Genomic DNA, 12905 nt, shown 5'->3' with positions numbered 1-12905 from the left:
TGGGACAGGCCTGCTGTTTGCCATACACCTGGACAGAGCCTAGCACCCTGGGGGCCTGGATTCTGGACGGGGGTGTCTGTGCACTGCCACAACACAGGTCAGAAGGAGTAATTAACTCTCCAAGATCTCTGCCATGTCACAGGGGTCCTGCCCCGGCGGAAGGAGCCGCTGAGCTCTCCCACGGGGGATCGGCAGGGATCGAGCAAATGCACTGACACACAGACAGGGGCTTTTTATCCCAGCTGGCAGCCTAACCCAGTGGTTCTCAACCAGGGGTACATGTACGCCTGAGGGTACGCGGATGTCTTCGGGGGGTAGGTCAACTCCTCCAGAGATTGGCCTCATTGTACAACAGGCTAAAGAAAAAGCACCAGCGAAGTCAGGGCAAATTAAAATTTCATACAGACGATGACTTGTACACCATACACTGAAATGTCAGGACAATGTTTATATCCCAGTTCAGTTCTTTGATAATGATCTGGTAAAAATGAGAAAGGAAGCCATTTGTCAGTACTAGTGCGTGGTGACACGGTTGTATTTTTCGGTCAGATTTTGTCAGCAAGTTGTTTTGAAGTGCGGTGTAACTTGGGGTACGCCAGACAAATCAGCTTCCTGAAAGGGGGACAGTCGTCTGGAAAGGTTGAGAGCCCCCGGCCTCACTCTTCCTCCAGGCAGACTGCGAGCCCGGGGCACATTGCAGCCATAGGCGCCGACTCCGTGGGTGCTCCGGGGCTGGAGCACCCACGGGGAAAAATTGGTGGGTGCAGCCAAGCTCCCCGCCCGCCGCACCCCAGCTCACCTCCACCTCCTCCCCTGAGCATGCAGCATCTCCGCTTCTCCCCCTAGCTCCCAGCGCTTGCCGCCGCGAAACAGCTGTTTCACGGCGGCAAGCGCTGGGAGGGAGGGGGAAGGAGGGAGAACACAGTACACTTGGGGAAGAGGCGGGGCCTGGGCGGGGATTTGGGGAAGGAGTCCAATAGGGGCAGGGAGGGGACGGAGTTGGGGCGGGGACTTTGGGGAAAGGGTGTGGCAGGGGTGGTGGCGGGGCCGGGGGCGAGGGGAGTGTCGAGCATCCACCGGCGCCAGGAAAAGTTGGCACCTATGATTGCAGCTTCCAACACACCAAGAGCTGAAATTTGCATCCAGAGACAAACTTTGTAGCTTCACCCTATCCAAGGTCCCTCCTGCCGGCCTCCCCATCATCTTGTCCTGTGTATGTCAGGTGCTTAGCTGGCCCCCTCACCAGAGTATCGGAGCACCTGACCGTCTTTCCCGTATCTATCCTCACAACCCCCTGTGAGATGGGGCCGTGCCGAGGTACAGATGGGGACTGAGGCGCACTCACAAGGCCCAGCTTTGTAAAGGTATGTAGGCAGCACTGTGCTCAGCGGTGCAATGCCTAACTGACTTAGGAACCTACACCTCATTTTGAAAAGGGATTTAGGCACTTACACGCCTATATCAGATTGATGGGCAATAGGATATGTGCCTAAATCCCTTTTGAAAATGAGACAAGCGGTAACGGGCTTAATCTGTAGCAAGGGACAGTTCGGTTAGTTACTCGGAAAACCTTTGTCATGCTGAGGGGTGGTTCAGGATCGGCTGCCCAGGGAGGTTGTGGGATCCCTGTCACGGGAGGTTTTTAAGACCAGGTTGGACAAACCCCTGTTAGGGATGGTCTGGGTCTCCTTGGTGCCAGGGGCTGGACTTGATGACCTCTCGAGGACCCTTCCACCCTACAGTTCTGGGATTTGATGACTTGCCCGAGGTCACAGAGAGTGTCTGTGGCACAGCAAGGAACTGAACCTGGGTTTCCTGGGGCCTAGACTAGGGCCAAACCATCCTTCCTCTCTCCCATTACCTGCCACCTACCCACAACCTTTTCCCAAGGAGCCGCTTCCTCAGACAGCCCCATTGTCTCCTCTTCCCTGAGCCTGCCGCAGAGGTTCACCGGGAAACGGGGCTGGTCACAGACCGTGAGGTCATTTCTCTGCTGCAGGGAAGCGGAGAGTCCTAGCCGAATGCAAATACTGGCAACATTGCCAGCGGGAGCAGAGACAAGCCCTGGCCAGTCGCTATCCCTCTGCAGGGACAAGCTCTCGGTACCAAGGCAGGCGTCCCTCTGGCATGCCAGTCAGGGGGTGTTGCAATGTGGGGAGAATGCCCCCAAGTGAGTTAACAATGCCCACTTGCAGAGGGCTGAGACGGGTCGAGAACACTGCACTGGATCAGTGACACAGCTCCAGCACCGCCAAGAGGGTTGGGGATTGGCTGCTGGCGGGGAGGAGGGGAAGAGATCGGGAAGTAATCCTGCCATAATGCCGGGATGTGGGCAAAATGATCCAGGACTGGGATAACCATGTGGGTCTCAGAGCCAGCACACGCCTGCACACTGATTCCCAATTCCCATCGCCCCCCTCCCTGCCGCTGCTTTGTGACCGGGGCTGGCTACTCACCCTGCTCCCTGGAAATCTCCGGCTTGTACCAATACTTGGAGGTGTCCTGGACAAACTTCACATTGGCCCGGGTCTCGGGGCTGCTGTCTGAGAGCGGGGAAGGAGAGGAACAATCAAGGGAAGCATTCGAGACATGTTTAGAGCCGCTCCAGATTCACAATCCAGAGGGATCTCAAGGTTCAGCCCTCCCAGAGAACAGGACAGGAACAGATGCTCTTACTGGTCTCGTTTAGCCGCATCACTTTGAAAGTAGAAATATCTTAATCTTCCTTTAACCCTTGTAAATATTCTGACCCCACCTCTAATTCCATCTAGAGCTCACAAGGGCCCCGAGCCGGCAAACACTTACGCACAGGCTTCAGCGTTGATGGGGATACTCATATGCTGAGAATTAAGCATGTGCCCAAGAGTTTCAAGGATCAGGGACATACATGGTAACAGACCAACCCAGGGGTGTCCAACCTGAGCCTGAGAAGGAGCCAGAATTTACCAATCTACATTGCCAAAGAGCCACAGTTATACATCAGCAGCCCCCCATCAGCTCCCCCCCTCCCTCCGCCAGTGCCTCCTGCCTGCCAGCAGCCCCCCCGATCAGTGGCTCCCTCTCCCGCCCCATGCCTCCCGCCCGCCACAATCAGCGGTTTCGTGGCATGCAGGAGGCTCTGGGGGGTGAGGGTGGAGGAGCGAGGGCACGGCAGGCTCAGGGGAGGGGGCGGGAAGGGGTGGAGTGGGGGCTGGGCCGGTGGCAGAGCCAGGGGTTGAGCAGTGAGCACCCCCGGCACAGTGGAAAGTTGGCGCTTGTAGCTCCAGCCCCGCAGTCGGTGCCTATACAAGGAGCCGCTTATTAACTTCTGAAGAACCGCATGTGGCTCCGGAGCTCCAGGTTGGCCACCCCTGGACTAACCTGTCAGGTGCGCCGAGACCGGATGGCTTATGGCCTAGGACACTACGTGCTGGTCCTATCAAAACACAGGACCAGCTCTTAGCTGCACGGATTTCAGGGGATCTGCACTGGGCACCACCAGTTGAGGGGTCACCTGTAACAAGCGCGGGTCGGTACATTTCCGCCAGACTCTGATGAAGCAGACAGTGCCCCTTGACAAAATGCTTCTCCAGAGAGTGCTGGATTCAGCTCTGCGCCGCAGGCGGCCAGGCAAAGGACTATATCAGACCGAGTCGCTTTGACCTCACTGTCTGCAAGCTGTTGTGTTTTTGACATAAACTGCACGGTGGTTCTTCCTTTGATGCTAGCTCTGGATTTTCCTGTTTTGATTCCGACAGCTAATTTTAGAAGAAGGAAAAGAGGGGGGTGGACCTGGGCACCACCGGTGACTCCTATATATATATATCCTGACGTCGGAAGTAAACCGAAGCAGATATACAACCCCTACCATTCCCAGCAGCTCTGTGAACTGCAGGGCACACGCATGCAGGAGGTTGTACCAAAGAGAATCCCAGAGCAGTGGTAGGCAGGACAGTAGCACTGGGACCAGAGTAATAGCTGTCCACGCGTTCCTGGTGAAGGAGTGCAGCGAGCAGGAAATAATCTGGTGGAGGGTGCTGTACAGATGCCCGGGGATAAGAGTGGAGCGTGCCCGTTCTGTGGATCGCAGCACGTAATCTTAAGAGAGCGAGGAGGGAGCAGTGTGCTGAGGGGCTGGACAGGATCCTAAATACATCAGACACTCTCTCCAGAGTCCCAACCCCCAGGCGTCTGCCCCATGCTCTAGGGTTCCCACTCTGCAATGGGCGAGCCCCTACCTGGCAGCGAGAGTTTGGAGAAGTCAGGCAGGGTGTGCGGGTACGCCACGCTGCTCCCGCTGCTGGGGCTGGACATGCCGCTGGAGACAGGTGAGGACATCTTGCCATTCACCGTGGCGTAGTTAGGCAAGCTGTTGGACCGCTCCCCGGCCGACATCCTCCTCTTCTCGGGCAGCAGCGGCTGCGGCGTGGGGCTGCCCTGCCGGTAGGTGGCGGAGTCCGGGGAGGAGGACTGCGGGCTGCTCAGGCCGGGATAGTAGGCCGGGGAGACGGGGAACGACGGGGTGGAGGGGGGCTGGTACCCCGAGGCGCTGCTCTGCCGGGACAGCGTGGGACGTTGCTCCTCCGGGGTGGAATAGCCATACATGATGTGCCTGCCCAGGCCGGGGCTCCCGGGAGCGGCCGCCGCGCCGGAATTGAGTGGTCTTCGCCCGAAGCCGGGGCTTGGCGGCGTGTTGGTGGCCACCGTCCTTTGAAGGGTGTGGGGGCTCCCCGGCAGGACGTGAACACCCACCACGCTGACCTGGGGCTGCGACCTCGCGCCGGCTCGGCCATCGGGGTACTCGGGGCTGGCATAGCCCCCCTGGCTGAAGGACGCTGGCGAGGCGTTTTGGTAGCTGCTGTGTGCCAATGGCGCCTGGAAGCTGGACTCGGCCGAGGGCCGCGGGGGCGTGGCAGTGCTGTGGCCGCTGCTCTCGGACGGGTAGCTGCGGATCGACACCCTGGGAAAGGCAAGAGGAGAAGACCTCAGCTCGCAGCGCTCCCGGCCAGGCTCACGGCTGCCTGAGTCAGTAACTGGCCTCCCTCTGGGGCACCTCACCGTAGCCTCAGGGCACCTCATGTAGGTGAGTCACCACAGCCCACCTGAGGCACCGGGAGAGCAAGACCCAGATCCTTAAAGGACCATTGATTTCAGTGGGAGTTAGGTGCCTTGATACCGTTGAGGATCTGGGTGTGAGTGACTTGCCCAAGGCCACCTAGAAAATCTGTGGCAGAGCCAGGATCAAACCCAGACCTCCCAAGCCCCCACTTCGTTGTCCGAGCCACAAGATCACCCTCCCTTTGCTGTGGAATTGGCTCCTCCGGGCCCCAGATGCTTGTGCCAAGGCCCCATTTTCCAGCATCCCAGCTTAGCGTCTGGCTGCAAACTGCTGTCGGGGCGTGCCCAACCCAGACCAGCCCTCTGGAATACCCACCGGACGGCTGGAAACGCAGGTAGGAACAAAGCAGCCATTTACCGCCTCGGCAGCTTAGGCGGGAAGCTTTGAACCTTTGTTCCTCTCTATCTAGCCTGGAAACATGGGTCTGCCCATGCCCAACCCAGCAGCACTGTGCCATCTCGAGACAACAGGGAGAACTTTACAACCCGAAGGATCCTGCAGAGTGTTAGACAAATACATCATGATCGTACAAGTCAGAACCTGGTCCCCGAGGATTCAGGTCCCTAACTTGCACTGATGCCAGTGGGCGTTAGATGTCTGAATAGCTTTGAGGATCTGGGCCCGAGCTCTCAAGGTGCTTTCAAAGGAGAGTATGTTTCCTTCTAGAGATAGCACAGATAGGGAAACAGGCACGGAGCGGCCAAGTGACCTGGCCAGGTGAAGCAGCGACCCAGTTCCCCTGACTTCCATTCCCAGTGCCCTGTCTACTGGATCACGCTGAAACAAACGATCGACGCCTACACTGAAATGCAGCCATCCTGCACCTCTGGGGAGGAACCCGGCAGCAGCAGTACATAACCGTCTACGGAACCTTCTCCTACAAGGGAAGGATGCTTCCAGCAGGGAGGCCGATGCCTACGTACCCCTGGTCTCTGACTCTGTCTATGGTAGGCAAACAGCTCGGCCTGTGGAGGGAAGAGAGAGTAGAGCGGGCTGCTCGTCCCTCTGAGCCATACGTGATGGGACTGATGGCCAGGCACCCTGGTGATGGTGACACCTTCCGAAGAAATTCATAATACCACCCAGCTCAGGAGGGATGACTGAACTGCAGAAGGAATTAGATCGGGGTCGGCAAATGTTTTGGCCCGAGGGCCACATCAGGGTATGGAAATTATATGGAGGGCCATGAATGCTGACGAAATTGGGGTTGGGGGGCGGGAGGACTCTGGCTGGAGGTGCAGGCTCTGGGGTGGGGCTGGGGATGAGGAGTATGGAGGGCGGGAGGGGGCTCTGGGCTGGGGGGTCAGGGGTTGGGGCGTGGCGGGGGCGCTCAGGAGTGCAGGCTCCAGGCTGCGCTTACCTCAAGAAGCTCCTGGAAGCAGCAGCATGTCCCCCTTCCAGCCAGCTCCTACATGGAGGTGCAGCCAGGCGGCTCTGCGCGCTGCCCCATCTGTAGGCACGGCCCCTGCAGCTCCCATTGGCTGCAGTTCCCAGCCAATGGCAGCTGTGGGGGCGGTGCTTGGGGCGGGGGCAGCAGATGCTGCTTCCGGGAGCCGTGCGGAGCACAAGCCCCAGACCCCACTCCCCAGCAGGAGCTCGAGGGCCAGATTAAAATGGCTGATGGGCCGGATGCGGCTCGCGGGCCGTAGTTTTCCCACTCTTGAATTAGAGGTGGAATCTGCAGCACCTTGGAGCATTCAGAGGAAAATGCCATGGCGGCTTCAGCGCCCACTGGTGGTCGGGGCCTTGGGTTTTTGTCTCCTGGGTTCCCCTGATGCCCGACTGATTCGTCACCCGGGCCTGAGCAGGGACCGACCCACCATTGCGGCTGCGCGCCTGAGCGTGTCCTTAGTCAAAACCACCCGGAGCGGCCCTGGGGGCGGCCAGCCCCACCGTGGTTCACTATGAGCCCAGCAGGCGCTAAGGGGAAACACTGGGTGTGCAGGAGTCGGTCAGTCGCTTGGGACCTGATCCTGCACAATGCCCTGGCGCTGGGCACCCCCAGATCTCACTGGCTTCGGAGGGAGGCTGTGGGGTAAGTCGGAAAGGGGCTTTGTGCATGGCGAGCGAACACCTCACTCGCACACAACCCAACATGCATGCACACACATGCCCATATAACCCTACATGTGTGCATATGCACACCTCCCAAGCGCACACGCAACCACACATACACCCATGTTCCCCCTACACACAACCAGCTACACGCACACCCTGCCCAAACTGTCTCGTACACACCCACCCTCTCTTCGACTACTCACATCCTCATTCACACACACACACACACAACCCCCCTCACACCCGCACAACCACAGGCCCTCTCTAATACACACGGAAAAGCCACATATACACACACACACACACACACACACACCCCACAACCACCACCCCCCACATCCATGTCCCCTTAGACACAACTACCTACACACATGCACCCATGTCCCCACCAGACACAACCCCCCAACACACCCATGTCCCCCCAGACACAACCTCCCCCCCACACCCTCATGTCCCCCTAGGCACAACCACCTACACACACTCCTTCTGACTGTCCTACAAACCAACCCTTGCTCTCTCGCACACACATAGGTTGGGATTTCCAAAGGACCTGATGGAATTCAATGGGATCACGGCACCTAATTCCTTTAAATCCCTTTGAAAAACCCAGATTTAATGGACACTTGGAGGCTTTGAAAATTGCCCCGTTCAGCCCCAGGTTTCTCCCCTTGTGTTTTCTGCCCTGCTGCTCTAGCAGGAGCTCAGGGCACCACAATCAGTCCCTCGGCAGCCAAATGCAGCGATGTCACCAGAGGGTCTGAGACTCCAAGCAGGAGATAAGCGTGTGGCTTATCCCCGTCGCTGGCACATGGCGGCCGCTGCACCAGACCTGGCTGTTGGGCCATCTATCCTGCAGCGGACAATGATGCTTCACAGGAAGGAGGAAAAGCCCATAATCCACCTGTCTCACAGCTGCCATGCTGTAGCTGAGGGTGGGGCGGGGCAGTAACCCTTCCTGACCCCTATGGTGACAGTTGACACCCTGAAGCATGAGAATGCACAGCTGCAAACTGACCGCCGCACGGCCCTTATTCGTGGGACCCAAGTCATCGATGGGCGTGTTCAGGCGAGGAAGGGCTGCAGGGCAAAGCACTCCTGGAGTTAAACCCAGTGCTACAGTGCCTGGTCACTGCTGGTCGCCAGAGCTCGGCTCTCCTTACCCGTCCATGCTGTGAATGGGGCTGCTGGTGGAGATGGGGCTCGGGGGGGCGAAGGAGTTCATGAAGGCCCCGTTCCTCATCGGCGTCTCAGTACTGTAAGCCTGCGGAGTTGGGGGGCTCTGGGGCGCCCCCCCGCCACCCCCCGCCGCCTTCCGGGCCACCGACTCCACATAGCTCCTGGGCCCTGGGGGACGAAAGGAAAGGAAGGGTGAAGCTGGCAACTGACCCGGGGAGGTTGGCATGCACTTGCCCTTTGGCTGCAGCCCAAGATCGGGGCCGATCACAGCCAGGGCCTGAACGTCAACCACAAATCGATAACCTGACAGCTGATCTGGGAAATCCACTGCATCCCCATCATCCCCCTCCCCAAGCAATGAATGAAATCCCCCCTTCCCCCCGCTAGGGTGTTGCCAAAACAGATGCAACAGGGGGCCAGCCTATGCATTGCAAAGCTGGTCCGGGCTGCCGCTGAGCACGGGCAATCCCGACGAAGCCAACGGGCATTGCGGGAGCTCAGAACGGCACCCCGCGAGAGGCCTTGGATGTCCCGTAGGCCGGGTCACAGCACTGCAATGTCAGATCAGCCTCGGGCCTGTGAAGCGTCCCCCGTCCCCCTCTGAATCGTCTTCCCCCGTCATTCCCCCCTACACGAGTCTTGTGCAACGCACAGCTTCGTCCTGTTACACATTGTAGGCACCGCCGTGCCCACGAGTAGCCAGTCCTCGGCATCCTTTAAAAATCACACCCGCCAGAGGTGCATCTGGCTAAACAGAATCACCGCATGCCTGGCCGGACGTAACCCCTGGCCCACCTCCCTCTAAAATGAGACTGCGTCGGTTTCTGCTGCACGCCCAGTCACACGAGGTGCCCATGGCAGGCAAAACCTGGTGTCTTTGTAAGGTGCAAAGGCCAGCTGCAGAGGCGGCTTCTCGGACAGGGCGCGCCTTAATTCAGATCCAGCCAAACTGAACTTCCTACGGAGCGTACGTCTAGACTGGAGCTGGCGGCGTAACGAGACATACCCAGCTCCAGTTTAGACGTGCCCTAGTCCCCCAACCTCGAGGCATTTATCTCCAAGTATGTTCACCAACAGAGGAACGAGCTGGCTCTAACCCTTGCATGAACCTTCACGGGGTTATCCCGAACTTCCCCTCTTGGGCCCGCAGCGAGCTGGACTCTCCCATCTCCCATCTCCAACCCCCAGGATCTCTCTCTTCCGAGCCGCAGGTGAGAAAAGCAAACAGGAGCTGCCACCCTAACATCCCATCACAGCCATTGGGCATATTTACTGCTACGCTGCCCACTGCACTAGAGATGCCAGAGATCTCTGGGGTTATCTTAGCCCCAACCTTGCCTGCGTGGGCCTGGCTCTTCCAGCGAATTGTAGGAGGGGAGAAGGGTCCCTGGTGCAGTGGTCCACAGAATGAAAAGGCCGGAGCAGCCCTGCTCCTAGGTTAGAAACCTTCGTCTAATTTCAAGTCTAAACTTCCTGATGGCCAGTTTATATCCATTTGTTCTTGTGTCCACATTGGTACTAAGCTTAAAGAATTCCTCTCCCTCCCTGGTATTTATCCCTCGGATATATTTCTAGAGAGCAGTCATCTCTCCCCTCAGCCTTCGCTTGGTTCGGCTAAACAAGCCGAGCTCTTTGAGTCTCCTCTCAGAAGACAGGTGAGCAGCCCCTATTATTCTCTTACCCAGTCTCCTCCCACCCCGGCCCTGGTCTATTTGTCTGATTGCCTGTAGCCTGTGAGCTCTTTGGGATAGAGGCTGCCAGGTACCGTCTGCCTGTACAGCACCTAGCGTTCGTTACCCTCTAGGGCACAAGAACACTGGCGGTCAGACAGAGCCTCTCTCTTTTCCTTTCAGGGCCTGTGCTTCCCTGCACTAAAAACCCAAGCAAGTGCCCAGTTTTTTTCAGAGATGGGAGTGGGGAATGTGTGAGTCAAGCCCTTTGGGTATAACCTCTCGGTTCAGCCCTGCCCCGCCCTGCATAATCGGATGGGGCAGGAGCTGACCTCTGAAGGGAGCTGGGATAATCTTTTCATACAGAACATTCCAGGTGGGTTTCGGTATTTTGGCCGAACCCAGCACTTGGGTCGGCTCGGCCTAGGGCCAAAGTGCTGCTTAGGGTGACCTGCAGAATGGGGGTAACACACCTTCCCCCGCTTCAGTAATTAAATCCCGCTCCCTGCCCCGACCAAAATTAGCCAGTCCAAGTGCATGAGTCAGCCTTCAGGAGAAAGGGCTGCAGAATGCCAGCATCGTCTCTTCATGCAGAGCGTCTAGTGACACAAGGAAAATCAGGGTCATGGGCAAAGAAGAGAGGAGGTGGGTGTGCCAAGGTTGGGGGCAGAAAAGAGAATTCCACATATTTTTTAGATTAAAAATGTAGATCTTGTCTATTCTGATTTTTCTGGAAGGCTCTATGCATGACATCATAAGAACAAAGGAAGAGACACATGAACAATTGAGGGTGGGTGGGAACACAACCCAAGCAGAGCTCGTTATAACCCTAAAAATGCCAGAGATAGACCCTGATACATACAGGGTATTATTTGTAAAGGGCCCTCACTCCATGCTCTGATGCTGCAGGTAGAAATTCAGATATTCAGCATTCAGCTAGTCAGATCTGGAGGAACATCCAGTAAATTAGAATTGAAAATCTGCACCTGCGATTTTATGCTCATAATTAACTGTCCCTTGCAAAACTGGAAGCCGACTTCAAAAGATGGCTCTGTGTGTGTGTGTGTGTGTGTGTGTGTGTGTGTGTGTGTGTGTGTAAAAAGGTGCTGTTTAAACATAAATCAACAGTGCAGAAATTCAATTCAGACAGTCTGACTAGAGTAGTGCAGAAAAAACTGCAGCTCCTTTCCATTCTAATTTACTATATTATTGGCCAAATTCTCTATCCCATTATCTAGCAGGATCAGGCCATGGAAAACCCCATTGCAATGTACACACAGAAAGGAACCCAGGTATAGTTTCCACAGTGTCGAGCTAAACCCTGCTTAGCTTAACACATCCGATGAAAACAATCACATTCTGATGGGCTCAGTCCCACCCTTCCAGATGTGCAGCTACTGACTCTCCATGTGCACCTTTCTGTGAGTGCCAGGACGAATCCATCCCAGGTTGCACTTCTGTGAGCCCATCCCTTGGCTTTGCACAACGCACAGAACAAGCCGGACAGTTAAGGAGAGTTGCAGGGGCCAGAAGAGGATAGAGAACAGATGCTCACGCCGATTAAGCGTACAACGCCTACTGCGTGCTACTGACCAAGATCTCCACTTCAGAAGGGCTTTCCTGTCCAAATCCCCCCACCCCTCTACGTTGGCCAGGATTGCTGGGAGCAGCAAGAACATTTATACCCTCCAATATCTGGGAATCGCACCCTCATTCCACCCTCAATGGACACAATGCATAAGACATGGTTGGTTTTTTTCAAAGCAAATTGTTGAAACACCTTGATAAACTTCCTCCCCATTTTAAAGCTGGGAAATGAATCAAAGAATGGTTATGCTGTTTCTCAAGGCTGCGCTGTGAACCAGGATCTGACACAGGAGTAAAACTCAGTGACTTCTAGCTGATAACTGGGTGCACAATCACTGTACCATGCAGCCTTCCGTAGGCTGTGATATGCAATTCTCCAGTGGCTAGCACGTTCATTCTAAACGTAGATGGGGAAAAAATTGTGAAAAATTTCAAAACTTCGTTATTTTTTTGCATTTTTGCACTGAGTTAAAAAAACAGAGACATTTTTCCATTTCCCAAATTTGTGGGCGCATTTTTCCCCTCCCTTTTATCAAAAGCGTTATTGAAAAGGCCACCAAAATGTTTCATCTGCTGAAAACTGGTTTTGGGGAAACAGAAACTTTTTACAAAAGTGTTAGAGAAAAAGTACGGGAAAAAAAGGCACAAAACCCACAACATATTGACAAGATCAAAGACATCGTTTTAGGCGGGGAAGAGCATTTTTCTATCAAAAAAATTTTCTTTCAAAAAAAGTCAACTCGCTCAACTAATTTCTTCCTCGTGGCAAAAGCATTGGTCCTCTTTCAGGAGCCAGAACATGCTAGGTTTTAAAACACAACACTTCAAATGATCTGAGTCATGCAGAAAATGGGTGAAAGAATGTTGTAATGGCCAGACAGTACTGCCAACCCAAAGTGTTCAAAGCGCATGAGTCAGACTCTAAAACCCATGAAATTGGCTTTAAAATAATGTATTTTAAAAAATCTCATGTCTTTTTTTATTTCCCTTCTGGTTTTGAACTGTAGAGGTCACATTTAAACGTGGTCTACAAAACAATTTTGATAAAAATAAAAAAGTTTTCATTTTCATCCAAATTTTTCTTCAAAGGGATTTTGGGGTTATGTCAAACCACCGAAAACCTGAAAAATCAAACCTTTGTCTGTTTCTGGCTGAAAAAAATTCAGCCAAACTCCCAAAATATTCTGTTTTGGGATGAACATTTTCCTTTTTTAAAATGAAAAATGGGGGGGGGGAATGGTTGAAAAATGATATTAACCACAGAATATGCCACGTTGACCAAAATGTCACGTTCTTGTTGAAAAACATTTTGAACA

At 55.0% G+C, this 12905-nt stretch overlaps 1 protein-coding gene across 9 annotated transcripts in view; it reads right to left on the bottom strand.

The window, feature by feature from the left end:
- Positions 1 to 12905, bottom strand: part of TNS1 (tensin 1) — a 250960-nt gene that overhangs the window by 19713 nt on the left and 218342 nt on the right. For all 9 annotated transcript variants that reach the window (XM_034785186.1, XM_034785187.1, XM_034785188.1 and 6 more), the window contains 3 exons: positions 8317 to 8500; positions 4218 to 4939; positions 2457 to 2543 (listed from right to left, as the gene is read on the bottom strand). In XM_034785186.1, coding sequence (XP_034641077.1) covers positions 2457 to 2543; positions 4218 to 4939; positions 8317 to 8500 — 993 coding nt within the window. The remainder of the gene's footprint in view (positions 1 to 2456; positions 2544 to 4217; positions 4940 to 8316; positions 8501 to 12905) is intronic.

The sequence above is a fragment of the Trachemys scripta genome, chromosome 11 (genome assembly GCF_013100865.1).
Source record: "Trachemys scripta elegans isolate TJP31775 chromosome 11, CAS_Tse_1.0, whole genome shotgun sequence".
Taxonomy (NCBI): domain Eukaryota; kingdom Metazoa; phylum Chordata; order Testudines; family Emydidae; genus Trachemys; species Trachemys scripta.
This window is presented reverse-complemented; position numbering and strand designations above follow the sequence as displayed.